Consider the following 14588-nt stretch of genomic DNA (forward strand, 5'->3'; position numbering starts at 1 on the left):
AAGAATGCAGGAAAGTCTAAACTAGTAAGTGCTTTTCAATTACTTTTCATGGAAATGCAAAGATCAAATGTGTTGTTATTCAAAATAGCTTTGCCATGTCTCCTGGAAGCTATTCTGTAGGGTTTTTATACCATAGGTTCTTTTAATGAGCCTAAAGAGGCTTTGGTGGTGCAGTGCCATCCCTGGAGCTGAAGGAAGGATTTGGTCACAGGAACTTCTGCTGGCAAGGGGAAAGACAGCCAGGCATGCAAAGTTCTTTGACTCGCAGGTCCTGTAAGGCCCACCAGCATTTTGTGGACTGAAAACATCTTTCTTAGCTACAAACTTTTCTTAACTTTTTGACCAAGTCATTATTTTTTTCACACAGACATGTATGTTAAGACAAAATACTGGTTGGGGTTTTTTCCACTGAAAAAAAAAATTGAGATTTTAGGTCAATTTTGCTTCTGTAGCTGTTTTTGACAGTCCACGACACATTTGTGTCTAGAATTGGTCATTGATGTAACAAGAGAGTAGACCAAGGAATTCTCAGCTGCCTGCTAATTTGGTTCTCCTAATCCTGTGCCTCTCCAGAGGGAGAATGAGTCTTTGGAATTTTGCATAATTGAGAAACAAATAAAGAGTCCCTTATTACTTATTTGTGGCTGACAAAGTTACAATGTTAGCTGCCCTTAACCAATTTCTCAGTGAGAGTTTAGGCCAGCTCAATTCAAAGTTTGAAGATGACTATTTTTGAGTGCTCTGGGAAGAAACAAGTCCAAAATAGACAACTGAAGTTAATTTTCTTCCTTTTTGTTACTGATAGGGTATATTTGGTATAATGTCTCCATAAACTGTGAACTCTTTTTGTTATAGCATATTTTTAAATATAAAGCCGTGCATTACTGAAAAAAAGTAGTTTGAATAGGGGGAAAAAGTCCCTAGATTTACTGGTAGCTAATAGAAATTATATACTAATAATTTCAACCCAAATGTCATGGGTTGTGGGGTTTTTTTGCAGAAAACACTGTTAGTTGCTGAATAACAAGAACCCTGGTTCAAAGCAGAATTCAATTTATGAGAAGGAAACTGTCAACGTGTATTTCCAATAAGTATGAATTGGAATCGGTAGTTCCAGTGTTGTTCTTTTTTTTTTTTATCTAAGGTAAAGAACAAAAATCTTTTCTGGAGCTCATAAATAAAACAGGGACAGGCTGGTTGGATACTTCACAACTATTCTATTTTGTATTTCTGCAGGCCAACAAGAAAATTTGGTGATTTTTAGGTAGTTTGCTGTGCAGAGCCTGGAAATGGCAGTTCCTTCATCACATGATTTGAGTGGATTCATGAAAGAGCACAGCCTCATTTCCAGTTATACAAATAGCAAAGTTTTTCTCATTAGAAGACACTCAAAAAATACTGGCATGAGGGATATATGGGATGAAGAAACTTATTTTTGAAGAAAGGTTGCATATGTAGAGCATAATTACAAAATGACTAGCAGAGCATTGATCTCTGTCTGTAGCATCTTGACAATCAGTATTCAGCCATCTCTGCAGATAAGACAGGTGTTCTGCCTTAGAAACCTTGTGTGATGTGATGCATAGTGTGCAACACACTGGCTGGCCTTAGCACCTCTCAGCCCTGTGCAGTGGTGTGGAAAGAGACTAGAAATGGAGGTGAGAAACTGTGTGATTTGAGGATTTGATCCCTGCTCTAAGAGGCACTGAAAATGCTGAGGGCCCTGCTTTGATTTCCCTGGGCTTTCATCAGTCTCCAAAACATCTGAGATCTGATGTCCTGACTTTGGTGCTGCCAGGAACCATGCTGATGGCCGATATGTCAAGCCAGAAAGGGCTGCATACATTTCAGAGCCGTGAGCGGGGGCTCTTACACCCCAGCAAGTAGGAGGCTCTTCAGCCTGGTGATTTAGAGATGGATGAAGCATCTAGATAATAGGAATTTCAAAAGAAGAAATAAAAAAATTGCAACAGCATAATCTTACTTTCCATTGCCATGAACTCTAGCCCATGGTTTCTCCTGTTCTGTGAGCAATCTGACAAAGCACAAACTTGTACCAGCCGACAAACAAACTTGTCACTCTGAAGAATGACTTAATGAAGTGCCACACAGGGCAGAGCTGCCATCAAAATAATTGGTGATTCACTGTTTGCTTTTCACAAATTTCCTACACTCCCTGCCCACGCACTGTAGATGACAGTGTTCTGTATGGGGACTACGAACGTGACAGACATGATTTATGAAGCAGTGCCTTTATCAGGGACTTTTTTTCCCTAGCAAACTGTGTAAAATGCTCATTCTCTGTATTGTTGTTGTCAAAATTGTGTTACAAATATAGCTGGCCTGCCTGCTTGAATAAGTTTTCAAAGGTGTTTTAAAAAGCTCTGAACTAACTGTGTGAGAAGGTCAGGCAGAAGCCAGTGAGTGCTCCTCTGTCCTCCAAGGTGCCATGGCAGTTGCATCCAGCACTCTTTCAGCTGCTCCTGAGAGAGGGAGAGTTTGGGCAGTTGTTTCTGAGCTTGCACAACCTCAACTTGAAGGCCCATCCTCACCGCTTCTGCCGCTGTCTCAGGACATCTCTGGAGTAAGAAGGAGAGAACCCAGTCACAACTTGTCTGTGCGACTGGGCTTTTCCATGGGCCAGGCTCTGAGCTCACTTCAAAGTAAAGAAAGGAAAAGGCAGTATTTCCTCTTTAAGATTCATGATGTCTGGCAGCAAAAGGTGTCTTGGGAGTCGCAGCTCCTCCAGATGGGCTCACTCTCAGCTGCTTACTACGCAACTTCAGGTCAACGACATTATTCTTAACTTAGTACTATTTTACAAAATGGCATAGCTGGATCTGGGTCCTTAATCTAAGTCTGGTGTGATCAAATACGAAAGGACACTGAAGACACAAGAGAGCTCAGTTAATGGGTAAGGAAACTGAATATCTTTGATGTAGTAGGATAGAGGTAAGTGTGATGGAGAACATGTGCTAAATGTGGTGCTTATGGTGCTCATTTGGTTTAATTTTTTGGCACTTTAGCTGAGTTTGAAGAAAAGTTAGCAGCTTTGATTCAGTGGGGGAAAAAGCTGACACTACTAGCTACTACCAAGCTCCTACCAGGCTCTGGAAATCCATTAACAAACTGAGAGCCCTCAAATACTGTTTGTTTTCAGACCAGTTTCATGACCTTACCTGTTTTCGTAGCTGGACTGAGAGGAATGAAACTATGGAATGAGAAGTGGTATTAACATTTTGAAACCAAACTGTGTAATTAGGCTGGTTTGTATTTGAGAGGCTTCGTCAGGTGTTTTGCTTTGAAGTCTGTGGTGACATGTTTATTCTTTTTTGTATGTTCTGTGCATGGAGGACATGTAACCCAGGCAGTTGTGTGCAAAATATGCTGAGGATAGAGCGGGTTTTTTATGCTATGGCAAAAAACACTGTCTGTAAGCATCAGGTTTAATGGCCACGACTGTTATTGTTGCATTTTTAAATTTGAGTTAACTGCGTACAAGAAAGTAGAGACCAAGAGCTGTTCGTCTTCTGGCTTGGTCTGTGAGGAGCTTGTAACTCTAGCAATTGTTTCTGTTTTTCATAAGAGTGGGAACTCTTATGGCTATTTACTGTTTTTCGATCCAGAGTAAATGTGCTGCTTAAAAAAAAGAAAGAAGTGGTTGACTGTCCTTACAGGCACATAGTTTGAACTTGATGTCCTTCAGGTTGAAGGGGCAGTTAAGAAAGTATACTTTTCTCATGAAAACTGATGTTGCAGCACAGTGTTTTCATTTGTGTGGATCCACTTTACGTTCCTTAATTTGGAAGTCACATTTTTAACAAGCCTCCATGTTAATAGACAGTGATGAGCTTCAAGAAGCTCTTTAGTGATCTTTCCAGATATGTACACTGATCCATCAGGCTGACCTATAGTTAAGTATCCATTCAGAGCTTTTTTCACAGTTCCAGTGTAGCTGAGGTGATTTCTTAAAAAATATTTAGACTCTTGTTTGGAATTTATCTTAGTGGTAAATCAGCAGATTCATGTGTGCAAACAGTAAATTTTTTTATAACAAATGATGAAATAGTACTTTGAAATAAACTGAAGTATTGTCCTGTGCTGTGCTTTGCAAGAAGGGAGCATATGCTGTTTCAATGCATAGAAAGAAGAGGAAAGGTAACTGCATAGATGAAAAGTATTCATGATGCTAGTGAGTGCAAAGCCACCTCTTTGTACTCACAATATTTTTATTTAGTATTAGACTTTGTGTGTTTTCTCATCCTTTTCATAGAGAATTGTCTTTGCAGGGTCTTTGAGAAAGAGACAGTCATCAAAACAGCTGCTGGGGTGGGTGGAATTTGATATCCCAGATCTTATAAAAACCCCAACAAAACAAAGAAAGAAATACAGTCCCAACAGACTTGAGTAGATTGGCAGAGCACTGCAAGTCACTCAGTGGTACAGACTTGTCCCAGACTGCCCAATATCAGTGTGTAGGACAGGGTAGTGTTTGCACACGTGAACATATGTGAGAGTTATAAAACCAAAGTGCAGAGTGATTATGTAGTAAAAGAAGTGAAAACTCCTATTCCCCAAAAGCTAATTGCTTACTTTTTACGTGTTTGAAATGTGGTCCTCCCTGCCTCTTAGAGGCATATGTTGAATTCTTGTGTGACTGACATTGGAGCACTGCTGACCAGTGATGTAAACTCCTGACTCAAAGAAAACTTCCTTAAATAAGAAAAAGGCTCCAACAACCTTTCTTTCAGACAAGTTATGAAAGAGATAATGTATATGAGAGAATGTGCATGGTCCAAGTACAGAGTGAGTTGGTTGTCACTGTTGGGGGTGTGCAAGTCAGCTCTGAGAGTAGCTGTTCATATAGTGAGTCTGCAGGTTGCTGTGGAGTGGGCTGACGATCTCTGCCAAGGTTCAATATAGTAAGGATAGATCTTTGAGTAGTCAGTAGCTTCCTGATTAGGGGATTTTCCTAGGATGGGGTGAAGCTGGATCAATGGGCCAAGGCCAACAACATGAAGTTCAACAAGATCCAGGTCCTGCCCTGGGGTCACAACAACCCCATGTGTTGCCTCCAGGCTTGAGGAAGAGTGGCTGCTAAAATACCTAGTGGAAAAGGCCCTGGGGTTGCTGGTTGACAGTGACTGACCATAAGCCAGTGGTGTGCCCAGGTGGCCAAGAAGGCCAGTGGCACCCTAGCTTTTATCAAAACCAGTGTGGCCAGCAGGACCAGGGGAATTATCCCTCCATACTTGGCACTGGCGAGACAAACCTTGAGTACTGTGTCCAGTTCTGGGCCCATCTGAGGGGAGAGCTCCTCTGAGTCTGAGGGAGCTGGGGTTGTTTAGCCTGGAGGAAAGGAGGCTCTGGGGTGACCTCTCTACAACTACCTGCAAGGAAGTTGTAGCCAAGTTGGGGTTGGCCACTTCTCCCAGACGACCAGAGATACGGGAGAACATAGCACCAGGGAAGGTTCAAGTTGGACATCAGGAGGAATTTCATCACTGAAAGGGTTGCTGAGCATTGGAACAGACTGGCCAGGGAGGTGGTGAAGTCATCATCCCTGGAGTTGCTCAAGAAAGGTCTGGATGTGGCACTTTAGGGCTGTGGTCTAATTTACATGGTGGTGTTTGGTCCAAGGTTGGAATTCATGATCTTGGAGGTCTTTTTCTACCCAAATGGTTCTGTGATTCTATGAAAGCCTGATTCAAGCTCTTGCTCCAAGCTAGGTAGTATAGACTTCTTCCCAAGTCCTCTGTGTCTTAGCTGAGTAACAGAGCTCTCACAGTACTTCCAAATGTAAATATTTAGAGATGTCTTGCATTTTGTTGGTATCAATTAGATCACACTCATCCCCACTCTTGCCTGCAAGAGAAGTAAAAAAAAAACCCCAGAATTGTTTTCTAACCAGACCTGGTATGTAGGTAGTCAGATGGCTGTTTTCACATGTGCAGCCAGTCTTCAGTATATTGTGGGCTGTGGTTCCCTGTTCAGCTTCACAAGCACCTGGACACTGAGGGCTGTTGGGAGCATGTTTGATGCTTGTGCAGCTATGGTTTTGGAGCCATTACCTTGCAGAGTTCATGTTATTCCTGATGAAGCAGGAAACTGTTTTAACAATTGAGAAAAACATAGCACCAACCTCTCAAAATGTACAGCACATGAACTGATAAAAGGGGTAAGAATTCTCCTCTTAATGAACCCAAACTATCCCAGATCTTTTGTGTTGAGATTGATGAAAACTCTGTAGGTCATTACTGTGCTGGTTTAATTACTACAGTTCAGCCTGTTACTTGTCGTGGTTGTGACAGCACTACTTGTACCCTCAACCTATGGCAAAATTCGGAGTATCTCAATATTGCTTAATTCTCCTTTACTCACAAAACCAGACAAAAATCTGCTTAAGTGAAGACTGGCAAAATTTCAACTGTAATTTTAAAGTTGGATCTAGGCTTTTTAAGGTGTTTCATCTTCATTTTGGCACTTCCAAAAAAGGACTTGGCACCTTCTGGCTCTAATTGTGATACTTCTTTATAAATCCATTAAGAAATATTAATATCTACTGAAGTGAGAAATCCAGAAAATCTGACCCTCTGTTTTGATGCATTTTAATGGAGCTTTCTAATGTCTGGAGCTTGATTTTCTGGATCTGTTGAAAAAGCTCAGTACAGAGCGCGTGTGTTAGGGATGAATATTCTGCTAGGCAATACCTTTGTACATCATTCATGTTTATAAATGTCAGAAGCGGAATTAAATGCATCTCCGTTATGCATCAGGTTTTTTAAGAGAATGCTTTTTAAATACTCTAAACATGAATTAGTATCCTGCGGCATTTGGAAAACTTGGAGAGGTTGATCCGGAAATATTTTTCCCTTTATTTTAACAATTTTAATACGCTGTGAAAACATGCTCATTGTTCTGCTCTGTTTATTCTTGGGCTAAAGTTAGAAGGACAATTTTTTTTCCTCTGATAAAATAGAAATCACCACTGTAATATTGTGAAATGTGTATCTTTACCTGGGCACCGGTTCATGCCACCTTGCTGGATGAAGTATTTCTGTTGTGGGTGTGAATTCTGTCTTCCCTGAGGGGAATATCAGCTTTCCAGTGATCCCACAGCAGTTGCCTTGCAGTGCTGATCCTGCGTACATGGATTTCCAGCCTTGGGAATGAGACAGGATGTTAGCTAGGAGTGAGGAAGCGTCTGTCTTTGGCAACACCAAAGGCAAATTGTCATAAAGTAGTTTTGATATCTAACCACTGTTCTGTAAAGTGTGAGCTTTCTGACAAAATCACTCATAAGTACAATATAGCATGAGATAAGGCAACTTTAGTGCAAGGCTTCAAACTGTAATGCAGAATCATCTGGACTGTATGTTCTCTTCCTAGTGGAGTCATTATATTAATAATTTTGCCACTGACGTCAAGGGGAACAGGATGTCACCCTAGATAGCAACCTTAGTGAAGTCAGTCTTTCTTAAGAAAGAGTAATTGTTGAGGCCTCATACTTTGTGCGTCTGTGTTCAGATATCTTCCTCTGAATGCTTTGATGTCATGCAGCAAGCCTTGTGCTTCTCTGTATAGTGTTTAGGTGCCATTTCATTCATCTAAAAGACTTCTTTTGTGATACTAGCAGATCTTTGGGAGCAACTATTTGACTTCAGAGCATCCTAGGTTGCAGTAGTTTGTAATGCCAGCTGGAAAACAGTGTGCTGCCTGTAATGCCCTGAGCTGGCTATGGAAGAGAATCTGGAAACAGGGTGGCAGAGAGAGCTGGCCTGTACCACACTCCTACCACCCTGTTGCTTCTTAACTCTTCATGAATCTGCAGGTAGGTATCTAGGATGGCAATAGTAAAGACGTTTCTATGCAGTCCTTAACTGCAAGTAATGCTAAAAAAGGCTACTTTATTTAGTTTACTTCCTCCTTCTTAATTCTCATCCTGTCCAGGAACAGTATTCTGTATGTTGATTGAACAGCAGAGTACACAGCTGTGCTGAAGTGACTGACTTTCATTTCAGAATTGGTTTTGGTTCTTACTAACAGCAAAACTAGGGAAATAAAGAAGAGAGGGATTACCTGTACCAACAGCCAAGTTGTGAGAGTTTATTCCTGAGCAGTCTGGAAATAATTTAATAGAGTTGAAATAAGTGACTGGGGTAAGTGAAAGATGGTAAAGTGGCAATGATATGTTATTTCATGAAGCTTAAAGAAGTAGTTAGGCAAACAGAATCAAGACTCTCTAATGCTGTATTTACCATGTTATTTGTAAGATACTCTTTTTGTGTGCAAAACCACTGAATTCTTTTACAGTGGACATCCATCCAAATACAAGCACATAGGTAAGAGTTGCTAGGATCGGAGAAAAACAAGCAGACACAATTGATTTTGATCTTAGTGGTTTCAAATGTATTTGAGCAAAAAACTAATGAAAAGTAGACAACTAATCTGATAATTTTGTTTACCTAAATGAGGCAGTAAGATAAAAATTGTTTTATTTGTCTTGCGTTAAAATTTGTGTTTTCTAAAACTGCAGTGTGTCAGTTTTTATTTCCCACCCTGTCCACTGCCTGGATTACTCACTAAGGCTTAAAACCCCACAGAAATCAACAGAGGTTGATCATTGCCCATAAATTTGCATCTGCATTAGCATTCTGTGCAGTAGATGTCAACTGGTTTCTGTATTTTACAAAGGACAGGAGAACAAGACTACTGACAGTCATCTGAAAGACTGTGTGTTGGAGGCTCAAGGGAAAGAGGTCAGGTACACGAGAATAGCCTAGACACGCTTAAGAGTAATGTAAGCACATGGTGTTACTTAAGTCAGGATGTACTACTTCGTGTTTATTTTGGAGCCACTGAACATCCAATGTATTAAAAAAATGCTTGGAGGAATATTAATAAAACTGCAGTCTGTGTTGTATTAGAAATGTGCATATGACTGTGGACAAGAAGTGTGGGGGAAATGGACAGATTCTTCAGAGGAAAAAGATGCACTTTTTCAGTGATGTCCTCTATTTAGTCATCTGCTCTGGTTTGTTAGTTACCCAGTACGTGAACTGATCGGTTGAGTAGAGGACAGATGTTAGATGTTAGTTGGATTGTCAGAGAGAAAATGCAGCTGAAGCTGGAGACTTGAGAGGAAAAATGCATGACTGGTTCGTGGAAGAAACCAGAAAAAGCTTTTAGTCTGGATTAAGGTTTCATAAAATTCATTTATGAAAGCAACTTTGCAGTTAGAAGTTTGTGTCCTATCAGGCTGATCACTTTATCTCAGAGCAGTATTTTTGTTTGCACTCTTCTTTTTGTGTGTTGCTTTTTTTTCCCTTCTTGGTGATGAAGAAGTCATTTTCAGGTCATATTTGGACCTACAGTCCTACAATCTAAATAAGACAGTACAAACTGTGTACCTGTGTCTGAACACATATGCTGGGCATGAACTTCAGAAAACCAACTCGCTCTGACTTGTTGCTTAAAGGTCTTCTGCTCCTTTTAAGCTTCCACAGGGAGCTGTATCAGGCTGATGTTGAAATAGGCTGCTAAAGTGTTGCCCTTGATATGGAGCAAGAAACAGGAAGTATTCACCATGTCTGTGTTGCCTTTATCCTCCTTTGGTTGTCCCACAGAGTGGAGAATAGCTTTAGATAGATGCAATTACACTGCCACCCATTCTTCAAGGGAGCTTGACTTTTCTGGACCTCTCCCAAGCTTGTTGATTTTGCAGTTATTTACAGACTGTTTGTAAAACTCTGCTGTGTTTTGGAAGGAAGATGAGGCCTTTCATTTGCCTTATATTGTGTAAAGCATAGGAGTATTTGAATAGATTAAATTATCACATGCTATGTTTTGAATCATAGAACACATTGATTCGTATTTGCAAAATGAAACAGACTTTGTCAAGGAAACATTTCTTGAGCCTCTAGCTCCTTTAAAAATTAGGAGATTCCACTGGCCCTACCTACCACATGATTTTCCAAAAATATTTTACTTTATTAGTCATGTGTTCCATTAGCATAATAAAAGCCTATGTTAATGTGACCTGGCAGAGGTTTTATCAGACCCATCAAATGTCTTCTTTAGTGCACAGCAACTGGTCAGAGTGATTTCACGTTCTTTATCGATGCTCAGCAACCTGTTGGGGCATTGGAAGGTGCAGAGTTTGTATCCCACTGTTTTTAGCTAGACAGTGAGCACCAGAATCATACTGGCAAACTCCCAAAATAAAAACCACGTTGAAAGGAACAGCCCTCAGTCTTGTTGGGTGTTTTTTTCTGTTGGTTTTAAACACTTTAACTCCTACCAAAGAAAGAAAAAAATATCGTAGAATCATTTAGGTCGGAAAACACCTCGAAGACCATTGAGTTCAATTGTTAACCCTGGACTGCTAAGTCCACCACTAAACCATATCCCTAAGTGCCACCTCTACACATTTTTCAAATACCTCCAGGGATTGTGACTGTACCACTTCCCTGGGCAGAAGGATGGAGTATTCCCATATTAAGGTGAAATTATCCTGGGAAGTGGTGAGTTGGGTGCTCTGCTCATAAAAAGCAGCACAGCTATGTGCTCAGACGGAATCTTAGTGCAGGGCTGTACCACAGCTTGCAGGTCTTGTCTCTCTGAGGTCAGTCAACTGGTTTAGCAGAGGTAATGTTAGAGCTGGGCACTGCAGTGGTACAACTCACTGCTTGCAGTTACAGACCTAATCAGAGGATGTGGACTTACCTCCAGAGCTGAAAATTGCCAAGGGCAAAGCTATCTGAAAAAGAGGAGTAATTCAAGTGTCCATGCAAAATTCAGTTAAGGACCATTTGTTTAATTTGTGGTAATTCCTAAAAGTCTCATGCAGCCTTTGGTTTTTGTAGTCTACAGGAAATAGGGCATGTTCTAAACAATGTAAGCATTCTATTACCTCACTTTTTTTCTAACAGCTATCATTTTTGCTTCTCATTCCTTTTTTAATATTTAGTGTTTTGGTTTGGAATTTTTTATGGCAGACATATCAGTGATATTTTTGTTTATGAAAATGCTCATGTCAGAGAAATAGCTAAGATAAAATACCCTTGAACTCCACCATAAAGATGTATATTTCTTTCTCTGTACCATTTTGACTGTAGAATATTATATGTTCATGAGGATTTTATTGCATTTTTCTGTACTTGTAAAGTCTCTTTTGCATTATCAGGGATGGAAAGGAATTAGTTTTTGTAGCACACATTGTCTGGTTGTGGAATCTGTTCTTGATCACTTTTACCTATAAATGACAACAGCTTTTTAAAAAATGTAAATATTTACTTGCAGTTTTGCAAATAAGGGGACTCTTGCTGCTTCGATTTTGCTTGAATTCAACTAATCAGTTTGGCTTGTGACACCATGCAAACCTTTAGTCTGAGATAACTAAACCTGGCTAGTCAACTGTAAGGCACTAAAAGACCAAAAAGAGGTGAAGAGGCAAAAAATGAAGGAACAAATTCCAGTAGTCAAATACGAGGTTAACAGAAGTTTTCATATGTGGCCCATGTGTATATAAATACCATAAAGATACTGAGCATGGTACATCCACTGAGAAGGCAGAGGTGCAGTTGTTCATGCTGAGGTAACACCTTCATCTATTATAGTTTCATGATGACTTAAAACTACTGTCTCAAAAAGACTTCCTTGATGAATTCAAACATACTTCATGAATTGTAAGAAATTTTATTGTGTAATAAAATGTTAATTGTTTAATTCCTTTGATCTATATTGTTAGATGATGCTGCACATTTGTGAATGATTTTTGTCTTCTACCTATACATGAATACCCACAGTCAGTCATAGGCGTACATATATATATTTGTATACAAACATGTATATACAGGTTGCATGGGTACATATAAATAACATGCACATATATAGGCAAAATATATGGAAATGTGCACCAAGATGTTTACATACAACAGGATGCATAACTGTTAAGTCAAAATTTACTGATTTTCATATTAAGGAGATTCAGCCAATATCTTTTGAAATCAGTGGTCATCCTTTGCAAATGTATGTGCAGAACAGATGAATTCTAAGTGTACAGTGAAAAAAATGAGTATGCAGTGAATGTACAGATGTTGAAACATAAACGGAAAATCAGAGTGAAATTTGTTAATTGTAAGTCTGCCATGTTGTGATGAAAGGCAGGTTTGTGGGTTTGTTGTTACAGCCCAGCAGATGTATATCAGAGCTTTTTCATTATCTACAGGTGCATCAGGTTATACCTACTGACAAGATTGATGCTTATTTTTTAACATTGGTAGAATGAAAAACAAATCACCCTTTCTTTTGCTGTTGTGCTAATGTGTGCTCTTTGATGATGCTTTGATGAATTCTGAAAGTCTTGCCTGAAGTTAATTGTCAGTCTTTAAGCTTGTCTTTGTGGTTGCTCTTCTCTTTGAGTGATGATTACTTCTCTGACCTAAGCTAAATACTAACTAAGAGAATAGTTTTTTGTGTATGTTCTCACATACAGCTAAAGCTAAAGCTTTTAGTTTGCTTTCCAAGCATAATTGGTACCTTACAGAGATGTAGCATATCTTATGCTGTTTTCATCTATAAATGTTAACACATATGTTGTTATTACAGCTTTTCAAAAACATGAAATAGCTTGTCCTTTTGTTCATCATATTCTAAACACAATGTCGTCATAAGGAGGGGATTGAAAGTGTCAGGAAAGAGGCTCTGCCTGTGCGCTCTCTGAACAGTCTGGTGGAATGGAATTAGCAAATTGAGGGATATGAGATGAGTGTTGTCTCAGGACCTGTGGAGGTCTGTATCTCTTACTGACAGTGCAGGAAAAGGAATGAATTGATGATCAAGTGATCAAGTACTGTACAAAGAAAGCAAACTGGGAAAAGCAGACAAAGGGTTTTTTTTCTTTTTTATTTTCCCCTGCTTTGTTCTTTTTGTTACTGGAATCCTAGTGTTTTTGCAACAGTACTTGATTAAATGGTTTCAGACAGAATTGACTTCTTGTTTTGCATGTCTGTATCCCTTTTAAGGAATGCTGGTCTAGGGAAAACAAAAATACTTAAAAGGTTAGAGATGTCCAAGAAAATGGCATTTTAGATGAAGAACCTGTGTTGGTTTTTTTCTAGTGATAAAAGAGATGGTTTTGTTTATTAAATTGTGCATACCATATGATGCTTCATATTTTTCCATTTGATTTCCTGTAGGGTGATTTCACTTGGAACAGCATGTCAGGGCGCAGTGTTCGGCTGAAGTCAGTTCCCGTTCAAAGCCTCTCGGAGCTGGAGCGTGCTCGGCTGCAGGAAGTGGCTTTTTATCAGTTGCAGCAGGACTGTGACCTGGGCTGTCAGATTACTATCCCCAAAGGTAAGGGCTTGATAAACTGTCTCTGTTTAGATTGCTAAGCCACTGATTTCATATCACAGCAATAAACACTAGATTTCTGTTTCAGTTTTGCTTAAGCACCGGCACTGTGTAAAAGTGATGAGTAAAGTTGTTTGTCTGCTGTGTCCAATTTGGGACACCTGGGGGTAGGATCATCTGATCAAGGACAGATGTCTGCAGGGCAGATAATCTAAATCAGACCTGTTCATGCTGGGATGTCTTGATACTCAGTTAAGAGAAAAAGGCTTTTCTTACATTTCCTGACATCCAAAAGTAAACATCTATGTAGGTCAGATAGATCATACCATAGAAGTGGATTTTTCACTCTGTATTGCATTGCCTGTGAAGGAAGCCAACTTTAGGCAGACAACGAAGATATTTGCATCAAATAAGATGAATCCTACCCAAATTTTTCTAAGTGGTGTTTATTTCCTAGAAAACAAGTTAATTTTCAGCATGAAACATTGAACACCTAAGAAACAGGAGGTTAACTGAAAAGGAGAAGCTCAGCTATCAGAATCCTCATTCAGGATATGTGCATGTAGTAGACTTAGACTACTATGGAAGAGATCTAAACCTCACTAAAACTAATGAGAAAATTTCTCTTGTTTCCTGTAGGCTGGAGATCAAGCATAGCAAAGACAACTGTTGTGCAGTCATCTGCAAATCTGGCTTTCCTGTTGTTTCTTTGCAGTTGTATACTTACGTAAGGAATAACAAGGAATCATGGAATTCTTAGCCCTGTCTATGAGCAAATGTGCTCTGTGGCAGCAAATTCACAGTGATGCCACAGGACCAATCTTTAAATGAGTCAAAGTTAAGCAGGAAAAAGCCATGCAGTCTGTGAAAATAGTGATGTGGAAAAGAGCAAATGTGAAACAGACAGGCTTGTGTATTCATCAGCTTTTCAGGATCAGCAGAAAAGTCCTGACAAAACCAACAAAGTCCAACTTATCAATTGCAGGCAAGCATCAGTTTGTAGTAAGATGGATTTAATCAAACTCTTCAAATGCCACCAGCTCCTCCCGTCCCTCAAAAAACATTTGATCAATAGGAAAACAATTTTACAGGATATTTATAGGAGGAACTGAATCACTAAGGACACTACAATGATTTCTGACAGTCTGAACTGCCACTTGGTAGTTTCAGTGGGAGACGAAAATACAGATATAGGGGTAACACCATCCAAGACAATAGAGTATACATATTCA

At 39.6% G+C, this 14588-nt stretch overlaps 1 protein-coding gene across 5 annotated transcripts in view; it reads left to right on the top strand.

Annotated features, from left to right (window-relative positions):
• The window catches only part of ARHGAP6 (Rho GTPase activating protein 6), a 310649-nt gene that overhangs the window by 236029 nt on the left and 60032 nt on the right, over positions 1-14588 (top strand). For all 5 annotated transcript variants that reach the window (XM_071562475.1, XM_071562829.1, XM_071562561.1 and 2 more), the window contains exon 2: positions 13200-13359. In XM_071562475.1, coding sequence (XP_071418576.1) covers positions 13200-13359 — 160 coding nt within the window. The remainder of the gene's footprint in view (positions 1-13199; positions 13360-14588) is intronic.

The sequence above is a fragment of the Pithys albifrons genome, chromosome 1 (assembly GCF_047495875.1).
Source record: "Pithys albifrons albifrons isolate INPA30051 chromosome 1, PitAlb_v1, whole genome shotgun sequence".
Taxonomy (NCBI): domain Eukaryota; kingdom Metazoa; phylum Chordata; class Aves; order Passeriformes; family Thamnophilidae; genus Pithys; species Pithys albifrons.